Genomic DNA, 21,746 nt, shown 5'->3' with positions numbered 1-21,746 from the left:
TGGGCCAGCAGCTCTGCGCTCATCCCTTCTCCAGTGCCGCTCACCCAAGCATTTCCATCCAGGCCTGAGCATCGCGCGCCCAGTGTAAAATGGTGAGTCGCCACACGCTCGGGGCAGCCACGTTACCCACCGGCAAATGCAGGGACTCATGTGCCTTCGCCTGACTCCAGCCGGTGGCAGCACAGCAAACCACTCGAGATTCAGCTTCAAACACCGGGGCTGGCACCACTGCTTTTTAAAAAAAAAACCACATTATTTGTTAACGAATCCAACTGATCAAATCAGAGCTTTAACATTTAAAGATGCATCCAAGCTCCTAAAATACACATAAGGAGAGGTGTTGATCGCCACACGCAGCGCTGCCATCACCCCAGTCAGCATCTGCAGACACCATGGCTCCGCATCCTTCCGGTCCCTGCGCGTCGCTTCGTGTTTCTGGCTGTGATCTGTGGTTCTCCGTTCCTAGGTCGTTCCCGCCCCCCAACTCTGCATCGTACGCTCTCGTTATCGTTTGCTCCTCTTTTACATTTTACATTTATCCCAGGTTTCTCTGCAAGTCCAAGCTCGTGGACCGGGCATGTCAAGGTTCAAACACATTTCTCAGACGTTCTGGGCTGAAGCCACGTTCTTTTTCAGCAAATTCCCCAAATTTTAAAAAATTCCAAGAATTCCCCCGGTTTTGTAAGAGGGCCGGGCCGAGTCGTGGACAATGGTGGAGGCGGCAGACGTCTTGCCTCGCTGGACCTGGGCACTGAACCTACGCACACCCATGCACATGTGCTGACTTGTGCACACCCACACACATTCATGCACACACATTCACATGTATGTGCACATGTGCCCAAACAGGATTATGTGTGGGCACACGTGTGTCCCACCCACACGTTCACATGTGTGCACACCTGGCGGGTTTGGAGACGAGCCCCCGGGGAGGAGGAGGTGCGGCTCTCTTCGCGGCGGAACCTCCGTGCCAGCAGCAGTTTCCGTCCGGACGCAATAGGACACCCCCCACACACACGACTTCCGGCCGGCGCGCCGGAAGTGGGAGGAGGGCGATAAACTCGGGGCATCTGGAAAGGAGGCGGAAGTGGCGTAGTTCGGCTTCCGGGCGGCGGGAGGGGAAAGCGGAAGTGGCCCGGGCGGTTTCCGGGCGGGCGGCGGGAGGGCCAAGATGGAGACGATTCTGGAGCAGCAGAGGCGCTACCATGAGGAGAAGGAGCGGCTCATGGACGTCATGGTCAAGGAGATGCTCACCAAGAAGTCCACGGTGCGCGGGGTCGGGGCGTCATTTGCGTGTGTGTCAAGGGGGGAGGTCAACGGATGGTGTGCGTGCGTGTCTGTGTCTGTGGGGGGGGTGTCTGTGGATCGGGTATTTGTGTATAGGGTGTGCGCGCGTGTGTGTCAAGGGGGGGTGTCTGTGGATGGGGGTGTATATGGTGTGCATGCATGTGTGCGTGTCAAGAGGGGTGTGTGTATGGTGTGCGTGGGTGCATGTGTGTCAAGGGGGGTGTCTGGTGAGGGGGGTGTACACACATCTCTGCCATGTCTCTCTGCTGGCGGTGCACAGGGTGTTTGCGAGTGCATGCGTGTGCCTAGCTGCGTCTCCTAGCTAGGGGTGAAGCTGCATCAGCATCTCTCCCTCTGTCTTTCTCTTTCTATCCCTGGCTGCAGTTACGGGACCAGATTAACTCGGATCATCGCACACGCGCGATGCAGGACGTGAGTACCGCTGCCCCGTCCTGATGCCTGTAGGCCGGCCTGGCAGGGGTGGGGGTTGGATGCGGTGCAGGTACATTGTGGGATGCTTGAAAAACTACCCAGAGCTGTCTGAAGGGGGGTACGGGACACACGGTGAAAGGGTAACGTCCCGCTGTGCGTTGCGGGCAGCCCGTAGAGTCCAGCTGTTTGCTGTTATACAACCGACCACGATGGCACTTAAACACCTAGACGTCTCTTTTTCTGAGTGTAAATGGAAAAGGACTTGTGCCCTTCTTGCCCATGCTCTGTGTAAGGCCCCAATGTCGGTTTCCCTTTATTCTCGTGAGAGTGCTAAAGCATTTTGTTTACATGGGTTTGGGCAAATGGGGCATGGGCTACATGCATTTACTTCTAGCCCCAAGACTTGTAGGGATGCTTTAAGTTTTGCATGAAATAGAGTAAAAGGATGGGAAGGGATCTGTAAGATCATTGAGTCCGGTCCTCTGCCTTGGACAGGAGGTAATTGGGCTCAAACAAGCTCAACCAGATGTTATTTACATAAATATTTACATTGTAGCCTGTTACTGATAAGTTGACTTAAAGGGAAGAGCACAAAATGACTTGGAAACATGATGCTGTTCCTGGAAGCACCTTCAGCAGCTAAATGGACCAGTGTTGCTTTTATTGCTTGTTAATGTCAGCACAGACATTGCTTGTCAGCACGGAGGCGGAAAAGGATCTTGGAGTCGTCATTGACTCCAAGATGAACATGGGCCGGCAGTGTGGGGACGCGGTCAGGAAGGCCAACCGCACCTTGTCGTGCATCCACAGATGCATCTCAAGCAGGTCCAAAGAGGTGATCCTCCCCCTCTATGCGGCACTGGTCAGGCCGCAGTTGGAGTACTGCGTCCAGTTCTGGGCACCGTATTTCAAGAGGGATGTGGACAGCATAGAGAGGGTCCAGAGGAGGCCACTCGCATGATCAGGGGACAACAGGGCAGGCCCTATAAGGAGAGGCTATGGGATCTGAACCTGTTCAGCCTCCAGAAGAGAAGCCTGAGGGGGGATCTGGTGGCCTGTTATAAACTAGTCAGGGGGGATCAGCAGGCATTGGGGGAGTCCCTGTTCCCCCGAGCACCGCCAGGACTGACCAGGAATAGCGGTCACAAGCTGGCAGAGGGCAGGTTTAGGCTAGATATCGGGAAGCGTGACTTCACGGTCAGGGCGGCTAGGATCTGGAACCAACTTCCAAGAGAAGTGGTGCTGGCTCCTACCCTGGGGGTTTTTAAGAGGAGGTTGGATAAACATGGCAGTATTATTTCCTGCCATGGCAGGGGGTCGGACTAGATGATCTACTCAGGTCCCTTCTGACCCTAGAAACTATGAAACTATGAGTGAGCCTTTATTTGTTGGTATCAAAGGAGTGGGGGATAATTCTGTCTAATGCGAGCCCTCAAGGAAGCCTTTTCAGCTACTTTTATTGTGCTGTACTTTATTGCAGAAGTGCATGCAGAGCATTGACATGTAGTGTGCTCTTTTCTCAGAGGTACATGGAAGTGAGTGGCAATCTGAGAGATTTGTACGATGACAAAGATGGGTAAGTGTTTGCCAAAACACCTTGTCTGACCTTTCTTAGGGCTCAAAGCTCTGCAAGATAAATTTCACTTTTGTGCATTGCAAAGATCCCAAAGGAACTGATGGTATTGAAAGCCTGCTTGAAACAGAAGTGCCAGGGCTGTAGTGCATGTAAATCGTTGCACCTTTAGGGATTTAAAAAAAAAAAGAGGTTTTGTTCTGCTTTTTCCTTCTTCTTTTCTCCATAATAAACTTAAGTTTCCTTCCTAGATTTTGACCTTACTTGCCAAGACGGGAGGGAAATTTTCATGGTTGGATATATGTATATAATCATTAACGGGATATATTTGGGAATCCTAGAGCAGTCTGATTAGTACCATAGAGCAGCATGTTGTTACAGAGCACTGTTGAACACTGTCTGATCCAAAATGTTTCATGGGGTGGGAGACAATTCATCTGTAACATACATTTTCTAAAGTGTCCTGGTGGAGAAGCAGTGGCTTGATGAGATTCAGTTACTGAAGATGCACAAAAGGTCAGGTTTACTTTGCTCTCCTGGGAAGTCAGTCAACCCCAAACAGAGAATTGTAGTCCAAAAGCTAACAAAGTGGTTATGTGTAGGTGCTAATAAAACTCTCCAGGATCATTTTAAGACCTAGTATATTCAGGTTTTTCAGAAAATCATACATGCCAGTGGCTTCAGACTTCTGCGTTTGAACATTTTAAAACAGTGCTCTGGGTTTACTGCTGAACTTGGTTCTTTATCATGTGTAATGGATGTGTTTTTCTTGGACTAGACATGAAGGCCTGTAACTGGGGAGCACCCTACTGCATTATAGGTGGGCAGGAGAGCTGGACTCCTAAATCCAAACCTTTCTGAGTGTGAGAACTCTGTGCAACAGTTAAGCCTATGAAAGTTAGTTCAGGGCAGATGACCGGTTTTAGGGGGAATCTTTTGCGTAATTGTGAGATGAAAAGAAATGGGATCAGCTTTGTAGATGCTCCTTATTCTCTGCTGCCCTCTCATTTGATCCAACTTGTTTCTTGTGGAACCTCAGGTTACGGAAGGAGGAGCTCAGTGCGATTTCAGGGCCAAATGAGTTTGCAGAATTCTATAATCGGCTGAAGCAGATCAAAGAATTTCATCGGAAGCACCCAAATGAGGTCAGTGGCCCTGCGCTTTGTGTGGGGAAAAGAGGCTTGGGCTTTAAGAAGTGTCTGGGAGGATATCCCTGCTGTGGGGAGCGAAAGGATGCCCTGTGGCATCCAGCTTCATTCGCTCCAGGGAGCCCCTGGAATTTGAAGGTGGTCTCAGCTGATTTTAGCAGGGGACCTTCAAAGCATTTGCTTCCTAAAGCTCTTGGTATTTCTCGTCTTGTGCCTTCTACCCCAAGCTACACAGATCCCACAACCCTGGCTCTTCTAAACTCTGTAGCTAGGTTCTGTCTTTTGCCGTGTGGTGATCTTGTATGTCTAGCATGCGCATGTGAGTTGGTATGTCACATGTGAATGTCCTGATGAATTGCTTTCCAAGAGGAGCTGAAGAGCACCCAAAATCAGCATCAGCAGAGTATTTATTTTCTGCCCTTGCCATTGCATAGAGCATTTGATTTGGGACAAGCTGATTTTGATCATGGGGCTAGATGCTTTTTGGTGGGTTCACCCAGGAAAGCACAGTCTGCTGTCACTGACAGCAACTAAATAACTGTCACTGTAACTTCTGCTCTTTCCTGCAGATCTGTGTTCCAATGTCTGTGGAATTTGAGGAGCTGTTGAAGGCCAGAGAGAACCCTAGTGAAGAGGCACAAAGTAAGCCCCTGGCTTCATTTTAAACCCACCTTTAGTAGAAGGCCGTTGTGAGTTATACGCTCCACCTTGCCTATCTCTGAATCTTCTCTATTAAGAACTCTGAAAACTGCTCTTGGATTCCATTTCATTTCCTCTGCGTGTTATGCCCAGTGCTTTGTAGTAGAGCTGCTTCACTGGAGGATGGTTCTAGACCGTTGTTCTATTTTAGCAGCTAGCTGGCTGGTCACACATTAGAAACGTCTTGCCCCAGGCATAGGTTGTAACTGGAGCAAAGCCTCTGAAATGTCATGATTTGCAGGTTCTCAGAAATGGGTACAGTGAGCTCCTGTATATTTAATACTTCTCCTTTCATAATTTATCTTATTTAGATCTAGTAGAGTTTACAGATGAAGAAGGATATGGCCGGTACTTGGATCTGCACGATTGTTACCTCAAGTATATTAACCTGAAGTCATCTGAGGTAAGCTGTACTAGCCTGAGAGATGCTCATGTCTGTTCTTGAAAGCTTAGGGCACATCATTTGATGGCATTTACAGATGGCTACACAGAAATCTGCTGGTTGGTGGCTGCAGCTTAAATGCTTTTAAATCTGAAGGGCCTCTTGCCTGGGCTCTCCGCTTTGCCCCCTTGGTCCACAACTGCTCTCAAAGCCTCTCCAGAAATATAGGCATTGGTTCTGAAAGAGGCTGTGCCATCTTTTGCCTCCTACTGCCAAATACTCTGGTGTTTAAGGTGTCAGATGGGGATGGCTGGCAGTGTGCAGCCCAGAACAGAGACAAAGGAACGCGCCACTTGTGGGCAGTCAGCAACTGTAAACCTGTTAACTGTGCTGTCTTGTGTATAAAATCTAACTCAGCCTGTGTCTGTGCAGAAACTGGATTACATCACATACTTGTCCACCTTTGACCAACTCTTCGATATTCCCAAGGAAAGAAAAAATGCAGAATATAAGAGGTGGGTCCTTGTACAGATACAGCTTCAGCCACAACAGCCCTGTGGGAGGAATTGATTTTTGTAATGCTCATTCAAGTCCTGGAGGAAACTGCACAAACTTCACTAGTCAAGACTGGTTGCAAAGGCAACCATAAGATTTTATATCTTTAAACAAATGGCCGATTCTGTGTGGGCTTGTTCTGCAGGATCTGGCTGCAGTTGCGCCAACAAAAGAGCCTCTAAAGTGCTTGCTTGCAGGGTGAGGGGATGGGGAAAGTGATCACAGGAGGGAAGATGAGTAAGTATTTCGTTCTAATACTTCATAAAGGCAGGATTTGCCAGGGCCCACCACCTCTCACAAACACAAGAAGATCCAAGGTTTCAGTTTGCTGATATTTAAAAAAAAAAAAAAAAAAAAATGCCAGTGTTGGCCTAAGTCTGCTCTGCTGAAAGTCTGTAACAGAATTATTACTGACTTCAGCTGGAGTGGGCTTAGCTCTGTGCTGAGCACTCTTGGGAATGGTGCTCTCCATCTTCGTTGCCGTTATGGTTGGGAAGAAAATGTTGGAAACATTGGGTAAAGCAGAATTTTGCAGAGCTGGGAACAACAGCTCCGAGATGTGAAAACTGTCTCATTTGTCAGGATGACAGTAAAAATGTAGCGCCCATTTCTGCTTCATCTTTGAACGTGGCTGTGTAATGAGGCAGAAGTATTGGAAGCTACCCAGGTCTTGTCCTGGTCTTAGGCTTCCGCTCATACTGCTGAACCAGTGTTTACATTAGAAGCACTTTGCTGAAGTTCCTGACTATAAAGGTTGTGGAAAGATGAACACATACCGCAGCTGAATTGACATCCATTTTGTATCCTTGTGTAAATTACATCAGCATCAGGAAGAGACATGCAGCTGTCTGGTAACTCACTAAGCAGCTCTTACTGCGAGTCCCAGCTAGGTGACAGGGGCGCAGGCAGTAGGCCTGTTTGCCCTCTGCAGGTACAACTTTTATGTAATAAAGCCATCCTGGTTTAGAAGTGTACTGCTACAGTATCGATTCCATTGGAATAAGCATTTCCTTTGGCGAGTACCGGACCAGCGTAAGATGCGCGTCATGGCATTGCCGTCTGTAGATCCCATATTTGAAAGCAATGTGTAGAGCTTGGTAGATACCATATGGAATGACACTGCCAGGGAAGGCCCACCAAGATGGGAATAAAGCAGATCTGGCCATAAGTGTGTTTGAATATGTGAGGAGTGAATGCAAGCAGGAACAAGAATCACGCTCTGTTCTCTCACTGCTTCATATGTGTACAGACAGCTAGTGAGTGTATTTATTTCCCTTGCAGCTGCTTCTCCATTTCTTTTCCTGAGCCTGTATGCTTCTTAGATAAGTTGCTTCACGTGAATGTTGAGCCTCTTTTTTGTTGTTGACAAATTGTCGGCTGTTTACAAAGCTAGGACCAGCCTAGCTTAAATTGTATGTGTAATTAAACACATACAGCCTGAGCAGCTTGCACTTATCAACTGTGTATTTTGTCCTGGTAATTTACAAACGCTAAACAGGTGCAGTTTCAGGGAGGCTGTGGTTTCTCTTGAAGTGATCCCTGAAGTTGTTCAAAGCAGCTTGACTGATGAATTTTGAGGAAGGGAGGTATCGGGAAACACTATAGTAAATTGCAGGTTGAGGGACATAGTGTGTGTTGTTTGTGTGATGCACCAGGGCCTGAGCCAGCACTTATACTGACTGATCTGTGCGGGTGGCTCCTCTCTTAGATATCTTGAAATGCTCCTCGAGTACCTGCAGGACTACTCGGATCGGGTGAAGCCGCTGCTGGATCAGAATGAACTCTTTGGAAAGATTCAGATTGAGTTTGAGAAGAAGTGGGAAAATGGCACGTTCCCTGGCTGGCCGGTGAGCTCACGTACACCCTGCCCGTGTAGAAAACCTATACAGGCTAGGAGCTTGGCAGCAGAGTGCAGCTGTGTGCCACAGCAGTTCACACAAAGCTTGCTGCTTGCAAACTTTTCAACATGTGAGAGCTCTCTCAGATACTTCATCTGCACTGGTTAATGCTAAGAAGTCCCTTTGAAGAGTGGAAAAGCTGCTCTTGGGGCTTTAAGATACTTTTTGCGTTTCTGCTTACTGGGTTCTGTTGGAGGCTAACTGGGCAATATATGTGCCTTTTTATTGGCAGAAAGAGACCAGCAGTGCGCTCACCCATGCCGGAGCCCACCTGGATCTCTCAGCATTTTCTTCATGGGAGGTATGTTCTTAGTAAGGGGATCCCTGTTGGAACTCTCCTCTGCTCCTTTTTGAGCTTTTATTTGTTGAAATATAATGGGTTCACAGCCACTCGCAGTGGAGAAGGGACAGGAGGTGGCCTTTGCTTTCTGTCACTTGAGGTGGGATAACTTGGAACTTAAGGTCAGGTTTCTGCCATAAATGCCATTGCCCAATGGAGGAGTGAGTTGCCTTACTTAATGGTTTATTGGTCTGAAATGGATGAGGCATATACTCCTGCTCAGGGCATGTGTTGAGCAGCTCCTAGAAGCAAGGCTGTTGTACATTATAATTTACTTTAATTGTGCAGGAATTGGCCTCTCTGGGACTGGACAGATTGAAATCAGCGTTACTGGCTTTGGGTCTGAAATGTGGAGGGTAAGTTTATTCCGCTTTGTCTCCTTTCTGCATGGAGTATGTGTTCTTTCTCATTCCAAAGATCAGTGCAGTAATTCTTTCAGTATAAGACAAAGCAGTTTGCTGTTTAGAGAGCTCCAATAACTGGTCATGCCATGAACTCTGAGAATTATACTGGAGTTTAGCTTGTAATGTGGAGCAATAGGCTGAAAGAGCACATGGGAAAGTGTGTCTAATGCGAGAGACTAAGCCCTGCTCCTCTGATCATTGGAACATTGTGCTTGTTATGGAAAACTCCACACCTCGAGTTTGATCTGGAATGTCATCAGTTGTGTGCGCTTAACATACTTGAGATAAAGCTGCCTCTTGGCTTCCCCTTTCCTTCCTTGTCTCTCCTCAGGACCCTGGAGGAGCGGGCTCAGAGGCTGTTTGGCACAAAAGGCAAGTCCCTGGAGGCACTTGATCCTTCATTGTTTGCCAAGAACCCAAAGACAAAAGGAAGCAAACGGTGAGTCCCCAAGGATTCCCTTCCTAGGGTGACTGGGGCCCCTTGCTGGGACTGGACCCGCTCCCTTGTTTGTCTTCTCCTTTGTTTTATTTCATTTTTTGTTGTTGTTGTCCCTCTGTAAGAGACATCCTGACCCTCATAGCTACAAGTGATGGGGTCGAGATGTTCCTGGAGCATTGGGATGCTGTGCACACTGGGGTTAAATGAGCACTAAGCAGGCAGATGCAGGCCTGACCCTCCTGCAAGCAACACCAATTGGGATGTTTGATTCCTTGCTTTCTTAGTAGCTGCTGGTCACATGCATCTCTAAAGGCTGAGCATATGCAGGGCTTATGCCATGCTTGAAGGGATTTTACCCAGTCTTCCTATCTATCTGTAGGGACACAGAGAGGAACAAGGACCTTGCCTTCCTGGAAGCTCAGATCTACGAGTACGTAGAAATCCTCGGGGTAAGGTGTTTTACTTCTTCCCTTTGAGCTTCAGGTGCCCTCAAGCAGTTACTGGAAGCTCCTTCCTGTCTTCCACTCTAGCCTTTCCTAAACACTGTGTGGGGATGGGAGTTCTTATGTCCAGTGCCTTAAGCACTTGGTGCCTCTCACAACAGGGGCTTGAATGGTTTGTTCCTGTCAGCAGTAATTAGAAGCTCACGTAAATTTGTGTTCACGTTCCTGAGCTGGTAGTGCAGAGGATTGGCGCTCTCCTGTGAGCAGCATATTGGGAGGCTGTTTCTGCTGTGAAAGTCTGTAACCCTTTGGACAGCTTCACTTCTGGGTGTCTGCTGTATCAGCAGGGAGAGAATGGTTTATCTCTAAGAGATTGAGAGCGATTGTGCATTTGTGTCTTTGCACTTGCCTTTTGTTCTTACGTCAGTCTCTCAGCCAGGTAGCAGCCACCACTGATAAGCAGCTTGCTCATGCTAATCATAATTAAGGCTTACTGCGATCACCTCCTGGTCATAAACGCATTGTGCTTGGTCTCCTGTTCCAAGTAGAATGGGCAGAGACCTCTTGTTTGCAAAGCAGAGCAGTTGGGAGCAGATGCTGCTGAAGCTATCCTCTTTTCCTATTCGCCTACTGCCTGTTGCAGTTTTTATACTTGTGTCCTTCCTGGCATCTTAGGAACAAAGACATCTCACACACGAGAATGTGCAGCGGAAGCAAGCGCGCACAGGGGAGGAGAGGGAGGAGGAGGAAGAAGAGCAGATCAGTGAGAGCGAAAGCGAAGATGAGGATAACGAAATCATCTATAATCCCAAAAACCTGCCTCTGGGCTGGGATGGCAAGGTGAGGAGACTGATCTTGGGCTGCATCCCCACTGCCCTGTGGTTTGAGCCTTTCTTGCCCTCTGACCTAAGATGTGCCTGTCCTGGTTTTTTGTTTGTTTGTTTTTTAGCCCATCCCCTATTGGTTATACAAACTGCATGGGCTGAACATCAACTATAACTGTGAGATCTGCGGTAACTACACCTACCGGGGGCCCAAGGCCTTCCAACGGCACTTTGCAGTAAGTCCCAGCATAACTTTGAAACATCAACTCGTATTCTGGGTTGTTCTTGTGAGTGAATAGTCTTTCTTAGGGATTGATGCCTTCAGGCCCAGAGGTGATGGCATCATATTTGAGCTCCTGCTTGGTGTGGCTGCTTTCAGGGGATGCTGTCTGGATCTCTCCAAGGCGGCATTTAAACATCCTTTCTCCTTATCTGTGGAAGGTCCTGCTCCTGGGCGGTAGGGATTCCTGTGCCGAGCATGGAAGTGATGCTGCATTAGCTACGGGCAGTTTGTTGGCAAACTCCTTATTACAACAGCCTGGTTGATGAATCCAATCAAGCCTGGTTCAGTTCGAAGATTCTTGCTAATAATCTTAGAGCACATTCAGGCACTAATTGGCCTTTTGGGGTGTTACATGCACATGCTCAGGTACCTGCATTTGTTAGTAGAAATGCTGTGCACCTGGCTGTGTCTTCCTGGAATTTGCTTGTGGTTCATAAAAGCCCAATTATAAAAGGTATGAATGATGGGGCTCGTGAACTGCATTTCTGCATCTCTCACATGTGCTGTTTACCTGAAGGTGAATTTTACACAGACAGTGTTGGGGTGGGCAGGACCAAACTTTCTGTGTGTGGCCTCTGTTCACTTTGGGGAAATTCCTCTCCTGCCTTGTCAGTGAGCCTCTGTCGGGACTAAGCGGTTCCTCTGAGAATCTCTGGCATGAATTCTGTGTTCCTGCCATTCTGCTGTCCTCATGTTCAAAATGGGTTTCTTGCCCTTTCTTTGTGCTGTAAGAAGCTCACAAAGGAAACAGATTGTAGATACAGTGATGTCAGAATAGGAGACAAGATTGGAGAGTCTGGAGAGTGGTTGCTTCTGTGGTGTTCCAAATTCTAGATTGGGGTGGCGGGGGAAGGGAGAGGTTCAGTGTTCTTATGCAGGGGTGCTGTTGCCTGACTTCAGGAGCATTGTGTTGTTCTCTCCTGCTCACCAATCTCACTCTACCCCCAGGAGTGGCGCCACGCTCATGGGATGAGATGCTTGGGCATTCCCAACACCGCCCACTTTGCCAACGTCACACAAATTGAGGATGCGGTCTCATGTAAGCGATGTCAGCATTTCATAGTGCTTAGGGTCGGAAGGGACCTAAACAGATCATCAGGTCCAACCCCCTACCCCAGGCAGGAATGGGTGCCACAGTCATATCACCCCATTTCTCTGTTCAGAACAGGGAGGAGATGGAGTTGTTTCCTCTGCTGTTCTTCAGGGCACGTGTCGGAATTGCTCACTGTGCCTGCTTGCTGAATGGCAGGCCTTCTCTCTGGGTCAGCACCTTGGTTGTCTGTCAGTAACGGGGGAGACTAGATGTAACCCTAGTTACGGTCTGATCATGTGCTGTTCAGGGCCCAGACCTCTCCCTGTAACACAGGGAGCTTCCCAGGTAATGGCTCAGCCATTGTGTTCTGGCTCCTTTAAGCTAGGCACCACACAGGTGCACATCAGCAGGCTACATGCTGGTGTTCAAAGGAAGTGACCTTGTCCTTGCTGGCTCTGTTTTGCAGTGTGGGCAAAGCTGAAGCAACAGAAAGCGTCAGAGAGATGGCAGCCTGACACAGAGGTGAGCGGGGGTCACATGTCTGGGCATCTCTGGAGCGGTTCCCTTGTTACCCTGCAGAATTTAGTACCAGGGCTTGCTGCCTGCCCTGCTTATTACATAAGTCCTGTTTGGCCGTGCTGCTGGGTCCTCACTGGGGACATACAGCCCTGCCCTCCTGTCTTTAGCACGTGGGAAGGGAGATACTTTCATCTAAACAACAGGCAATCTGCTAAGCTACAGCTGAAATTCTCCCCAGGGCAGCCCTCTGTCAGACCAGTATGCTTCACCCTCCTTACTGCAGACAGACATGTCTTCTCCTTGCGGTCTGGAGACCTGTAGAGAGGTGTGGGTGTGGGGGAAATCAGAGTCTCCTGGCGGGAATTGGGGCAACTGAGTATGTGTAGGTTCAGCTGAATTTCAGACCAGGTTCTCTGGGCCCCTTCATGCTGCGTCCAGGTAACTGCAACTCACCTTTCCCTTCCAGGAGGAATACGAGGATTCCAGTGGGAACGTGGTAAACAAAAAGACCTATGAAGACCTGAAGCGCCAGGGGCTGTTGTAGCCCTTTGCTCCAAGATCTGCATCCAAGGCACTTGGTGAAGCATCCAGAGCCTGTTCATTCCCCTCTCTGTGCGCGCGTTTTGTGTTCTGCATGAACATCCGTTTCGCAGAGCCCCTTCCTGCTGGTGACTGGCAAGCCTGGGAGAGCTCAGTGTGTTTTATACTAAAGTGATGCTACAAAAAATAAATGGATTTTCCTGTAGGAAATGCCGAGTAGCTTGGTCTTGTTTGCAGCCTAGTAAGGAAATGCCCGTCATCTCCCTGCTGAGCAGCATCATCCCATCTCAGCAAAATTTGTGACGTTTCTGTCACCCACTGGGTCTGGTGGGACAGAGTTCATGTGAACATGGATTTGAGTCCAGTGCGTATGTTCCTTGGAGTCTCACTTGGCTCCAGTGGGACCGTGATGGCTCCCCGTGTCTGATGGGCAATGCAGATTTGGTTGAGGGTTGGGTTGGCCCCAGTGCAAAGGCCCTTCTCGTGCTCTGTGTGGACCTTTGCTGCTGGGACAGGAAGATGGGAGACACTTTGGCTGTGTCTGGCTGGGATGCAGAATAAAGCACATGGTGTCTCTGGGGGGGCTTCAGCCTGTGCTTGATTAAACCTCGCCTTGGCGTGGAAGGGCCTAGCCTGACTGTCCATGGCCCTTGGCTCCTGTGTCAGTGTCATGTTTGCACTGGAAGTCCCGCACTTCAATGCTGTCGTTTCCTGCTTGGTCCCAGAGGCGGCAGGCGTTGCTCCTGCCATTCTCATGGCTGAAGAGCACTGTCATCCACGTGTGCTCATTACCAGCCCTTGCCACTGGGTGAGTCTCAGCTGCCTTTTGCAGAACTGTTCGGTAGAGGGCACCCGCACCACAGCCTCAGCTGGGTCTGTCCCTTTCAACAGGCACTGCTTGCCCTTCTGTGTATGGACCAGTCCCCACAGGCTGTCAAACAGTTCCCTCTGCTCACATGAGTGAAGCTTTTTGAGATGCCTGGCTGTGTGGGGGGCCTGGCTGTCTCTGGGAACTGTCTAAAGGATGCAGCTCGGGTCAACTACCTGGGTGCTGGAAGTGGAATAGGAGTGACTGCTAGCAAGCCAGTGAGATTTGCCTTCCTTTTGGGCAAGCATGCAGAGCTATAGGAGCTCAGCTTCTAGGGGTGGTGAAACTGGCACCTACATGAGGCTGGTTGCAGGCACTGCGTGGTGAGCTTTGGAGCCACTGAGCAAAGCCCCTACACCCACAGGGTCTGGTGGAGGCAGGCAGAAGACACGGGGGGTGGAGGGGTTACTGCATTGTCCTGTACTTTGTAACATAAGCTGCTCTTGTGATCTCTGGGGGCTGACTACCTGCCCCTATCCTCCCCACTAGGGACATCCAGTAATTCTCCCTAAATGGGTCATTGTGGTGAGTGGCTGTATGGGGTAGGGCCCTGGCCTTGCTGCAAGGCCCTGTCTCCCTTGGGCTCCTCTGCCTGGCGAGGTTGTTTGGTTGGGAGTGTAACTCAAAACTCCCAGTGGCCAGAGCTCCTGTGGGGGAGCGGGTCTGGGATGACACAGCATGTAATTAAGGCTAATTAGGCAGGCAGGCAGTCATTACCCCTGCCCTCTCTTTGGCCTGAAAAGGCTGGTGGAATTGAGCAGGGGCAGCTCATCCACTGAGCAGGACAGCAGGAGGGGGCTTAAGACAGCAGCCCTGTGTGGAGTGACCCCCTCCCTGCCTGCAGCCCTAGGATGGCAATGCAGAGTTGCCAGAGCAAGTGCTTTTGCTTCTTCTGCCCAGGCAAAGTGGGTGCAAAGATGGCAGAAGCACAGAGCTGGGAGATGGCAGGGCTGTTTGCTTGGTTCTAGCCTTGCTGGGCTTTGTTGCTGCTTCTGGGGGGTCTCTGCCCCGCAGGGAGCATCCTGTGTTCCCCATCATCCCTTCCTTCCCCATGCATGGGAGCAGCAGGCGATGGAGAAGGGGCGGTGCTGACCAGAGAACTGCCAGTCCAGCCAGTGAAGGCCCCCCCTGCATGGCAGCAGGCACCTCCCTTGGCAGCCCCCAGCAGGGCAGGTAGCAAATGCTTCTCCCTGGCTGATGGGCTGAGCCGCTGGCTGTTGGCAGAGAGGTGGGACTGCCTGCCTGGCACCAGCACGTCACGCCTGAGCTGTGCGTCCCTCGGGCAGTGAGCACGGCTGAGCACAGACGACCCACCCACCCCGGCTCCGGCAGCTGGCTGCAGAGTGGTTGGAGGTGAGTGAGCGTGACAGAGAAGAGGGCCGGGACAGGGACGGGGAGATGGTCCTGGGACCTTGCCTGATTCTGCATCCAGGCCAGCCCAGCATGAGCCCAAAGCCAAGAGGGGCCAGTGCTAGCACTGACTCGGACCAGGATGAAGCTATGCTGACTTGATGCAGTCTCCCATCCTGGCCAAAACCTCCCTCCCTGTTGCATCAGGCTGCCTGATAGATGTCCTGCATGTTGCTGGGCTGGTCCAGGCCCATGCCATTTGCTTCTGCCAGTGCCCAGGGGCCTTTGATTTCATGCATGATGCTGGGGTGGGAGATGATGTGGAAGGGCAGTGGCCGTTGACCCTGAGACCTGCCCTGTCCAGCCTAGCCCCGGAGCATTGCTGTCTCCTGCAAGGGGAGGTGGTGAGCAGTGCCTCTGCCTGTTTACGCGCCCTGCTAATTAGACACCCGAGCAAATGGGCTGTGCCTGCTGCTGGCTGAGCCCTGAGGGGCCATTGCATGGGGAGGCTTGGAAACGGGTGTCTTCCAGGTCGTCCCCTGCCCCAGCCCCAGGTGCAGACGCTCCTCTGCAGTAGCCGGCACAAGGCCTGGGTGCAGCCAGGACAAGCCGCAACATCTCCTGTCCCAGGCACTAGGACATTGGGCCTGGAGCCTGGCCGTGCTCAGGTAGGTCATTGCATCCTGCTCACCAGGTCTCTGCCCTAACAGGTTCACGGGGCTAAGGGGCTCACCCGCCCCTCCTGCCTGGAGTGCTGGGGCTGCCGTGACTCCCCCAAAAAGGCACTGTGCTTGGAAGAGGCGCCTCTGCACAAGGGGGGATGCAAGGTGGTGATGCTCTGTGCTCAGCCCTCCCTGCGAGTGGAGGGGGCCGACGGCGATGGGGGGCTGTTCCCTGGTGCAGGCCCTGGGGGAGTCCAGCCTGAGAACAGGCAGGACAGGGGATGATGCTGGCTCTGACCCTGCTCTGGTTTCCTGGCAGCTCGGGCCCCCTCGGTGCCAAGCAGCCCCCGCGTGCTTCCGCTCCCTGCGGATGCTGGCAAACACAGCGTTGCCTCGTCAACAGGCTCCCGCGGGCATCATTACCGGGGAGCCGTGGGCCCGAGCGGGGCTCCTGCAGCTGGTTGCTATGGCAGGTTCGGAGAGCCTGGGGGAGAGCCGTGCCAGGCTGGAGGGGCTGGCATCGGTCCCCGGCTGAGCGTGCAGCCTTCCTGGCGCTGCCTCTTGCACGGCAATGCCCTGGAGCAAGGGGGCCGCTGGTCCCCTCCTGCCCCAGGCTGTCCGGGAAAAGAGTCGAGCACCGGGGTAGCTGGAGGGAATCTCGGGAAAGCCCCCAAGCACATGCCCAGCAGGAAGGCAGCTTCCCCTGCTGGGATCTGGGGCACTGACCTAGTGCCGGAGCCTGGGGTCAGTGCTGGCAGGGCACCTGCCAGGCAAGACCGGGGCGAGGCGTGAGCTCCGTAGCTTCTGCCCCGCTGACTGGAGGCGGCCGCAGCGCTCACCCTGGGACGCTCAGCTTCCCCGGCAGCTCTCCGGGGCCATTAGTGGGCTCAGGAGTGGACGCTCCGTGCCGGCGGGCAGAGGAAGCCAGAGTCCCGCGGGCGCCAGGGCCAGCTGGCTCGGGGCCGCGGGGCCCCCGGATGGCGACGAAGCTGCCCCCGAGGCCTGGCTTGGAGCTCATTAACTCACCGCTCGGGGCCAGGGCGACGGCCTGCAGGGGCGAGCGTGGCCTTGCCCCTTGGGCAAGGGGGCAGCCTCCTGGCGGGGAGCAGCTGGGCACGTCTGTCCTCAGCCGTCCCAAGCCAGGTCTGTTGAGACGGGCAGCTAGGCCTGCCCCGCGGGCACTCGCAAGGCTGTTTCCCAGCATGAACCGTGGCTGCAAGGAGACCCCGGGTTTCACTGCAGACAGCGGTGGGGAGCTGGCCTAGCCGGAGCCCTGCAGCGTGAGCCAGGGAAGAGGGGGAGCCCGTGGGCAGGACCCAGGTGCGGCCGTGGGGCTGTGCCGCTCACACCCGGCCGTGCCCCATGGCCACACGCCTGACTCCGCCTGTGTCTCTCCCCAGGGTCCAGTTGGAGCGAGTGGCCCCCAGCTGAAGATGGCAGGCCTCCCGCACCGCGTCAGCCCTGTCCCAGGTGAGAGCAGCTCCGTTTCTGGAGCGAGGTGCCGAGGACCATCTCGGCCTGCTCGGGTGCCGTTCCTCCCCCAGGAGTTTGGGTGCAGCGTCAGCCGCGGGACGTTGGGGGCTCAGCGGGGTGCTCCAAGATGCGGCTCTTCCTGGACCTTGGCCGGTCCCTGACGCTGCCTGTGCATCTGCGTCTCTTCCAGGCCTGCTCCTGCTCTGCCTTCTGGCTCCGCGCTTCAGCCCCCGGAGCCCTCTCGCCGCAGCAGGTGAGGTGCGATGCGGGCGACCCGGGGGGACAGGTGGCTCATTCCCTGTCCCTGCAGAGCTGGATTTGGGGAGACCTTCGCCACCATCCATCCTCCCCTGACTGTCCCGCCGTGGCAGCTGGAAAGCCCCAGGTCCCCCTGCCCCTTCATCCTGAGAAAGGCCTGTTGGATGCCCTGCCCTGTGCATGTGGCTGGGACCACCAGCCCTTTGCTTTCCCTGTGCGGTGCGTGGGGAGCGCAGTGTGCCTTGCACTGATGCAGCGCTCACGTCCTTGTGTTTTGTAGAGCTCGAGCTGCTCAATGCCACGTCTTCGGTCCCCAGCATGAACGGGACGGCAGACAGCCCTGTAAGGATGCGCCGGCGCTGCTCGGGTTCTTGTCTCGGCCAGGGCCGGGGGCTGCAGCTCGCCGGGGTGGCCGAGCCAGATCACGGGCGCAGCCTGGCTCTGCAAGCCATCTTGCAGCGGTGCATGCCAGCAGCGCGGCGGGTGAGCGAGGCTGTCCAGGCTCGGGGGCTGGCAGTGCTCACGGGCGCGTGCTGTCTCCACAGCTCACTTGCCACACCTTCCAGTGCGCGGGGGAGAGATGCTACCAGGATCTGGCCTATGCCAATGACACCGGGGCCTGCGACAACGCCTCCTCCTGCGAGGTACGGGGGTGCTTGGCCCTGGGGTCAGTGGGCTGCAATCCTGCTGGGCTCCAGGGGCAGGGAAGGCAGGTCTGGTTGGATCCAGCGCCCTGACAGCCGCCGGCACAGTGCAGGGGAAGGGGCCGGCCGCCTCTGGCACCGTGGCCCCTGGGTGCTGGCTCTCGAGCAGGACAGCGTGGCCCTGGCCTGGCAGGGCACGAGAAGCTGGTGCCACGTCTCTTCTGTCTCCACAGCTCTACCGCGTCACCAGCGCCAACTACACGGCCCGGTGCAGCAGCGAGTGCGGGGGGGTGAACGGCACGGAGATGTGCATGGCCAACGGCAGCGTGCGCGCCAGCCCGTGCGCCCTGGAGTGCTGCAGCTCGCCCCTCTGCCTGCAGCTCAACGCCACCGCCTACGGTAACCTGCCCGCGTGCCGGGCATCGGGTCCCCCGTGGGCGCCGAGGTCCCGCGCTTGGCCTCACCTGCCCTTTCTCATGTCTGCTGCAGGTGACTTGCCACCTACCACCACGCCAGCGCCCACCACTACCACCACCACCACCAAGGCCCCCCCAAGAAACGTAGGTACCGCCCTTGGTCAAGGCAGGCTGGGGAGCGGCACAAGATGGGCCCGCGGACAGGCCTCTGGTCACATCCCCATGACACTGGGGGGATTCCCAAAGGGGGTTTGCTTCTCGTCCATGCCAGGAGAGAGGAGGGGGCATCCCACAGTCCCTGCTAGAAACCCCCCAGGTTGCCTGTAACACGGGGCTCTGACCCCCCCACGATGCAGCTGTCTCTACCACGCTGGCTTTGCCCGAGCTGCTCGTTCAGGGCAGGCCCTGCCGGATGGTGCCCAGCTCAGACTAGAGCCCAGGACCCAGCTGAGAGCGAGCATTGCCACTTGCTGCGCGAGTCCCCCCCAGACAGGGAGCATGGCACCAGCGCCGACTGCCACCTCCGGCCCTGGCCCCCGTGCACCAGCGGCTTCTGCCCCCTTCTCTCGCAGGGCAAAGTGTGCGCGACCTTCTCCTGCCGCGGGGACGGCTGCTTCAAGGGCAAGAAGCCTGCTGGCCAGTGCATCGTCGGCTTTGACTTCTGCGAGGTACCGCAGCTGCCTGCTGCAGCAAACGGGCCGCGGGGAGCTGGGAGCGAGGCAGGCAGCTCTGGGCATGGTGGTGCAGCCACGCTGCAGTTTCATAGATTTCATAGACATCAGGGCTGGAAGGGACCTTGGGAGATCATCGAGTCCAGCCCCCTGCCCAAAGGGCAGGAAGTCAGCTGGGGTCATAGGGTCCCAGCAAGATAAGCATCCAATTTACTCTTGAAGGTGTTCAATGTAGGTGCTTGAACCACCTCCACTGGCAGGCTGCTCCAGACCTTGGGGGCTCGGACAGGAAAGAAATTCTTCCTTATGTCCAGCCTGAAACGGTCTTGCAGGAGTTTGTGACCGTTCGACCTCGTCATCCCTTGGGGCGCTCTGGTGAACAGATGTTCCCCCTGATAAACTTATAGGTGGCCATCAGATCACCCCTGAGCCTGCGCTTTTCCAGGCTAAAGAGTCCCGTGGCTTTCAGCCCCTGTCATCGTAAGATCCGTTTTCCTGACCTCTGATCATGCGCGTGGCTCTCCTCTGGACTCTCTCAAGCTTCTCCACATCCTTCTTGAATTGTGGAGCCCAAAACTGGACGCAGTACTCCAGCTGCGGCCTCACCAAGGCCGAGTACAGGGGGAGAATGGCGTCCCGGGATCTGCTCGAGAAGCATCTATGGATGCAAGCCAGCATTTTGGTCGCTTTACTAGCTGCAGCATCGCATTGGAGTTGCTCTGGCTGGGGGTGTTTGTGGCTCCTGTCCCACCCCAGGGTGCTCCAGGCATGGGTCACAGGGCTGGGGAGGGGCCCAGTGCTCACTTTCCCCAGCCTCCAGCGGGAAGCCTCCGTAGGCAGCCAGGCTCTGCGACCACGAGCCCAAGGCGGGCAGGGCCAGGCCACACTGACCCGTGTCCTTCCTCCTTCCAGATGAAGAAGACGGGCTCGAGCTATGTCGCTGGGTGCAGCAAAGCCTGCAAGATGGGCAAGCCAGTGTGCGCCAGCGGCGTGGCCACCACCTGCTACCAGGAGTGCTGCCCTGCCGGCCCCAAGGCCAGCTGTCTCAAGCTGGACGGCCACGTGCACGTCAACGGTGCTGGGCGGAGGGCTCTGGCCCCGATCCTGCAGCTCCTGGCCAGCGGCGCGGTCTTCGTCCTCCACTACTGCATCCTCGCTGCCTTCCAGGGTTAAGCAGGGCCTGCAGGCTGACTAGGGGCTGGGGGACCCTGGGCACGCACTAGGATCGCTATAGCTCTCTCCCTTTGGCTAAGGCTTGCTAGGAAACTCCCTCTGCTCAATCGTGCCCAGGCAGGGAAGAGTCTGTGGGCTTCTTCCCATCCCCGCAGGACGGCTTCCAGCTGTTGCACGCGCCTGTTCGGCCCAGGGCGCCTGGGGGGATGGATTTTGGGGCTGTCCCAGAGGACCACTTCTCCTGCACCTGGGGCTGGGCTGGGAGAGGCTGGGGACAAAGCCCAGTCTACCCGCTCAGGCACTCGGCCAGCCCCGCTTTAGGCTGCTGGGGGCGGGAGCGGGGGGACGTACCCGGACCTGTGCGGAGGGGAGCGCTGTACAAGCCCCCATGTTGTTGCAGGCATGAAGGGTGCCCCTCCTTGCAGGCAGGCTCTGGGTCTGAGGCTGCAGCTGCTGTCAAAGCCCACCCATCCTCTTGGGAGCGGGATTCCCCTGCCCAAGGAGCCACCCCTCTAAGCCGGCCACGAGCTGTGTGCTGCCAGGGTGCCTTCAACACCAGGCCTGTAAAGCCTCCCCCCAGCTTTTCCCTTGGTGCCTTCAGCCCCCAAAACCAGTGGCGCTGAGGCCAGTCCTGCCCCATGTCCAGAGGGCCAACTCCTCTAGCTCTGTCCTACAGCACCGTCAACCCTGAGCCCTCAAAATTGTGCCCATCCCCAGTGCGATCCAAAGCAGAGGTGCAGCCCAGGCACCGAGCAGGCAGGAAAGCTGCAGGTGTCACTGCCGAAACCCAGGCCCCCGTGGGACTTGTAGACCGCAGAAGTGCGGCGCTCTCGTCCCGGGGGTCGGGGGTGACTGGAGCAGGGTGGAGGAAGCCTCACAAAATCCTTCTGTAAGTCCAGGCCCAGACAGGGTCAAATGAAGGATGCAGCATCTCCTCTCTGGCATCTTAGTCAAGGAAATGGGGTTTTTTCCAAAGGCTGCCCAGGTCCTCAGTGCTCCTGTTTGGAAATCCCTGGTGCAGAGGTGGATTGCTGTAGCGCCATGTTAATCTGGGCTTAGTCTGTTGCTAAGAAATCCGGTGCCACCTGTTCCTGCCCCGAGGCTGACGATGCACGACCCATCCCGGCCCGTCGGGAGCCGCGAGCCAGACCCCGTCAGCCCCAACGCTGCTCACGGCTGTGCCGACGCAGGCACCGCTGGGACTGTCGTGCTCTGCTGCCGTCATGTCTCGGACCCCTTCCCCTGCAGAGACGTCCTCTATAAATAAATACGTGTGTCAACCCCAGTGTTTTTAATGACCGTTTGCGCCTAGCGCCTGTCGCTTCCCACCTGGCGTTCTCCCTGCACCTTGCCGCCTCCCTCCCCAGTGCTGGGACGGCTCCAGGAGCCCGCGGTGGGGGTAGCACAGGGGTGAGGGCAGCCAGGTCCCAGG

At 54.6% G+C, this 21,746-nt stretch overlaps 2 protein-coding genes across 2 annotated transcripts; both read left to right on the top strand.

Annotated features, from left to right (window-relative positions):
* The first annotated feature begins 1,027 nt into the window (after positions 1 to 1,027).
* SF3A3 (splicing factor 3a subunit 3) lies at positions 1,028 to 13,009 on the top strand. The gene is made up of 17 exons (XM_090057640.1): positions 1,028 to 1,267; positions 1,672 to 1,719; positions 3,243 to 3,295; positions 4,332 to 4,437; positions 5,010 to 5,082; positions 5,451 to 5,542; positions 5,954 to 6,036; positions 7,785 to 7,923; positions 8,207 to 8,275; positions 8,603 to 8,670; positions 9,050 to 9,157; positions 9,537 to 9,606; positions 10,276 to 10,440; positions 10,550 to 10,660; positions 11,656 to 11,746; positions 12,207 to 12,262; positions 12,726 to 13,009. The coding sequence occupies exons 1-17, from the start codon at positions 1,172 to 1,174 to the stop codon at positions 12,801 to 12,803; spliced, it is 1,506 nt and encodes a 501-aa protein (XP_089913766.1). The 5' UTR covers positions 1,028 to 1,171; the 3' UTR covers positions 12,804 to 13,009.
* A 2,887-nt stretch (positions 13,010 to 15,896) lies between these two features.
* On the top strand, positions 15,897 to 21,471 carry LOC149859232 (uncharacterized). Its single transcript, XM_090057899.1, has 8 exons — positions 15,897 to 16,202; positions 17,080 to 17,149; positions 17,224 to 17,405; positions 17,662 to 18,054; positions 18,288 to 18,453; positions 18,544 to 18,614; positions 19,043 to 19,138; positions 20,054 to 21,471. Exons 1-8 carry the CDS (start codon positions 15,897 to 15,899, stop codon positions 20,312 to 20,314), a joined length of 1,545 nt encoding a protein of 514 aa, XP_089914025.1. The 3' UTR covers positions 20,315 to 21,471.
* The last annotated feature ends 275 nt before the right edge of the window (positions 21,472 to 21,746 follow it).

This window comes from Crocodylus siamensis, chromosome 7 (genome assembly GCF_052110815.1).
Source record: "Crocodylus siamensis isolate JL-2025a chromosome 7, ASM5211081v1, whole genome shotgun sequence".
NCBI lineage: Eukaryota > Metazoa > Chordata > Crocodylia > Crocodylidae > Crocodylus > Crocodylus siamensis.
Note: the sequence above shows the minus strand (reverse complement) of the source record. Positions and strands in the feature narration are given on the sequence as shown.

Bases quoted from the DNA above. Each gene is read 5' to 3' on its own strand.
- SF3A3 (XM_090057640.1), top strand. From the start codon at position 1,172: ATGGAGACGATTCTGGAGCAGCAGAGGCGCTACCATGAGGAGAAGGAG. The intron at 1,268-1,671 runs GTGCGCGGGGTC...CCCTGGCTGCAG, and splicing joins TGCTCACCAAGAAGTCCACG to TTACGGGACCAGATTAACTC. The intron at 1,720-3,242 runs GTGAGTACCGCT...CTCTTTTCTCAG, and splicing joins GCACACGCGCGATGCAGGAC to AGGTACATGGAAGTGAGTGG.
- LOC149859232 (XM_090057899.1), top strand. From the start codon at position 15,897: ATGGGGGGCTGTTCCCTGGTGCAGGCCCTGGGGGAGTCCAGCCTGAGA. The intron at 17,150-17,223 runs GTGAGAGCAGCT...TTCCTCCCCCAG, and splicing joins CCGCGTCAGCCCTGTCCCAG to GAGTTTGGGTGCAGCGTCAG. The intron at 18,055-18,287 runs GTACGGGGGTGC...CTGTCTCCACAG, and splicing joins ACAACGCCTCCTCCTGCGAG to CTCTACCGCGTCACCAGCGC.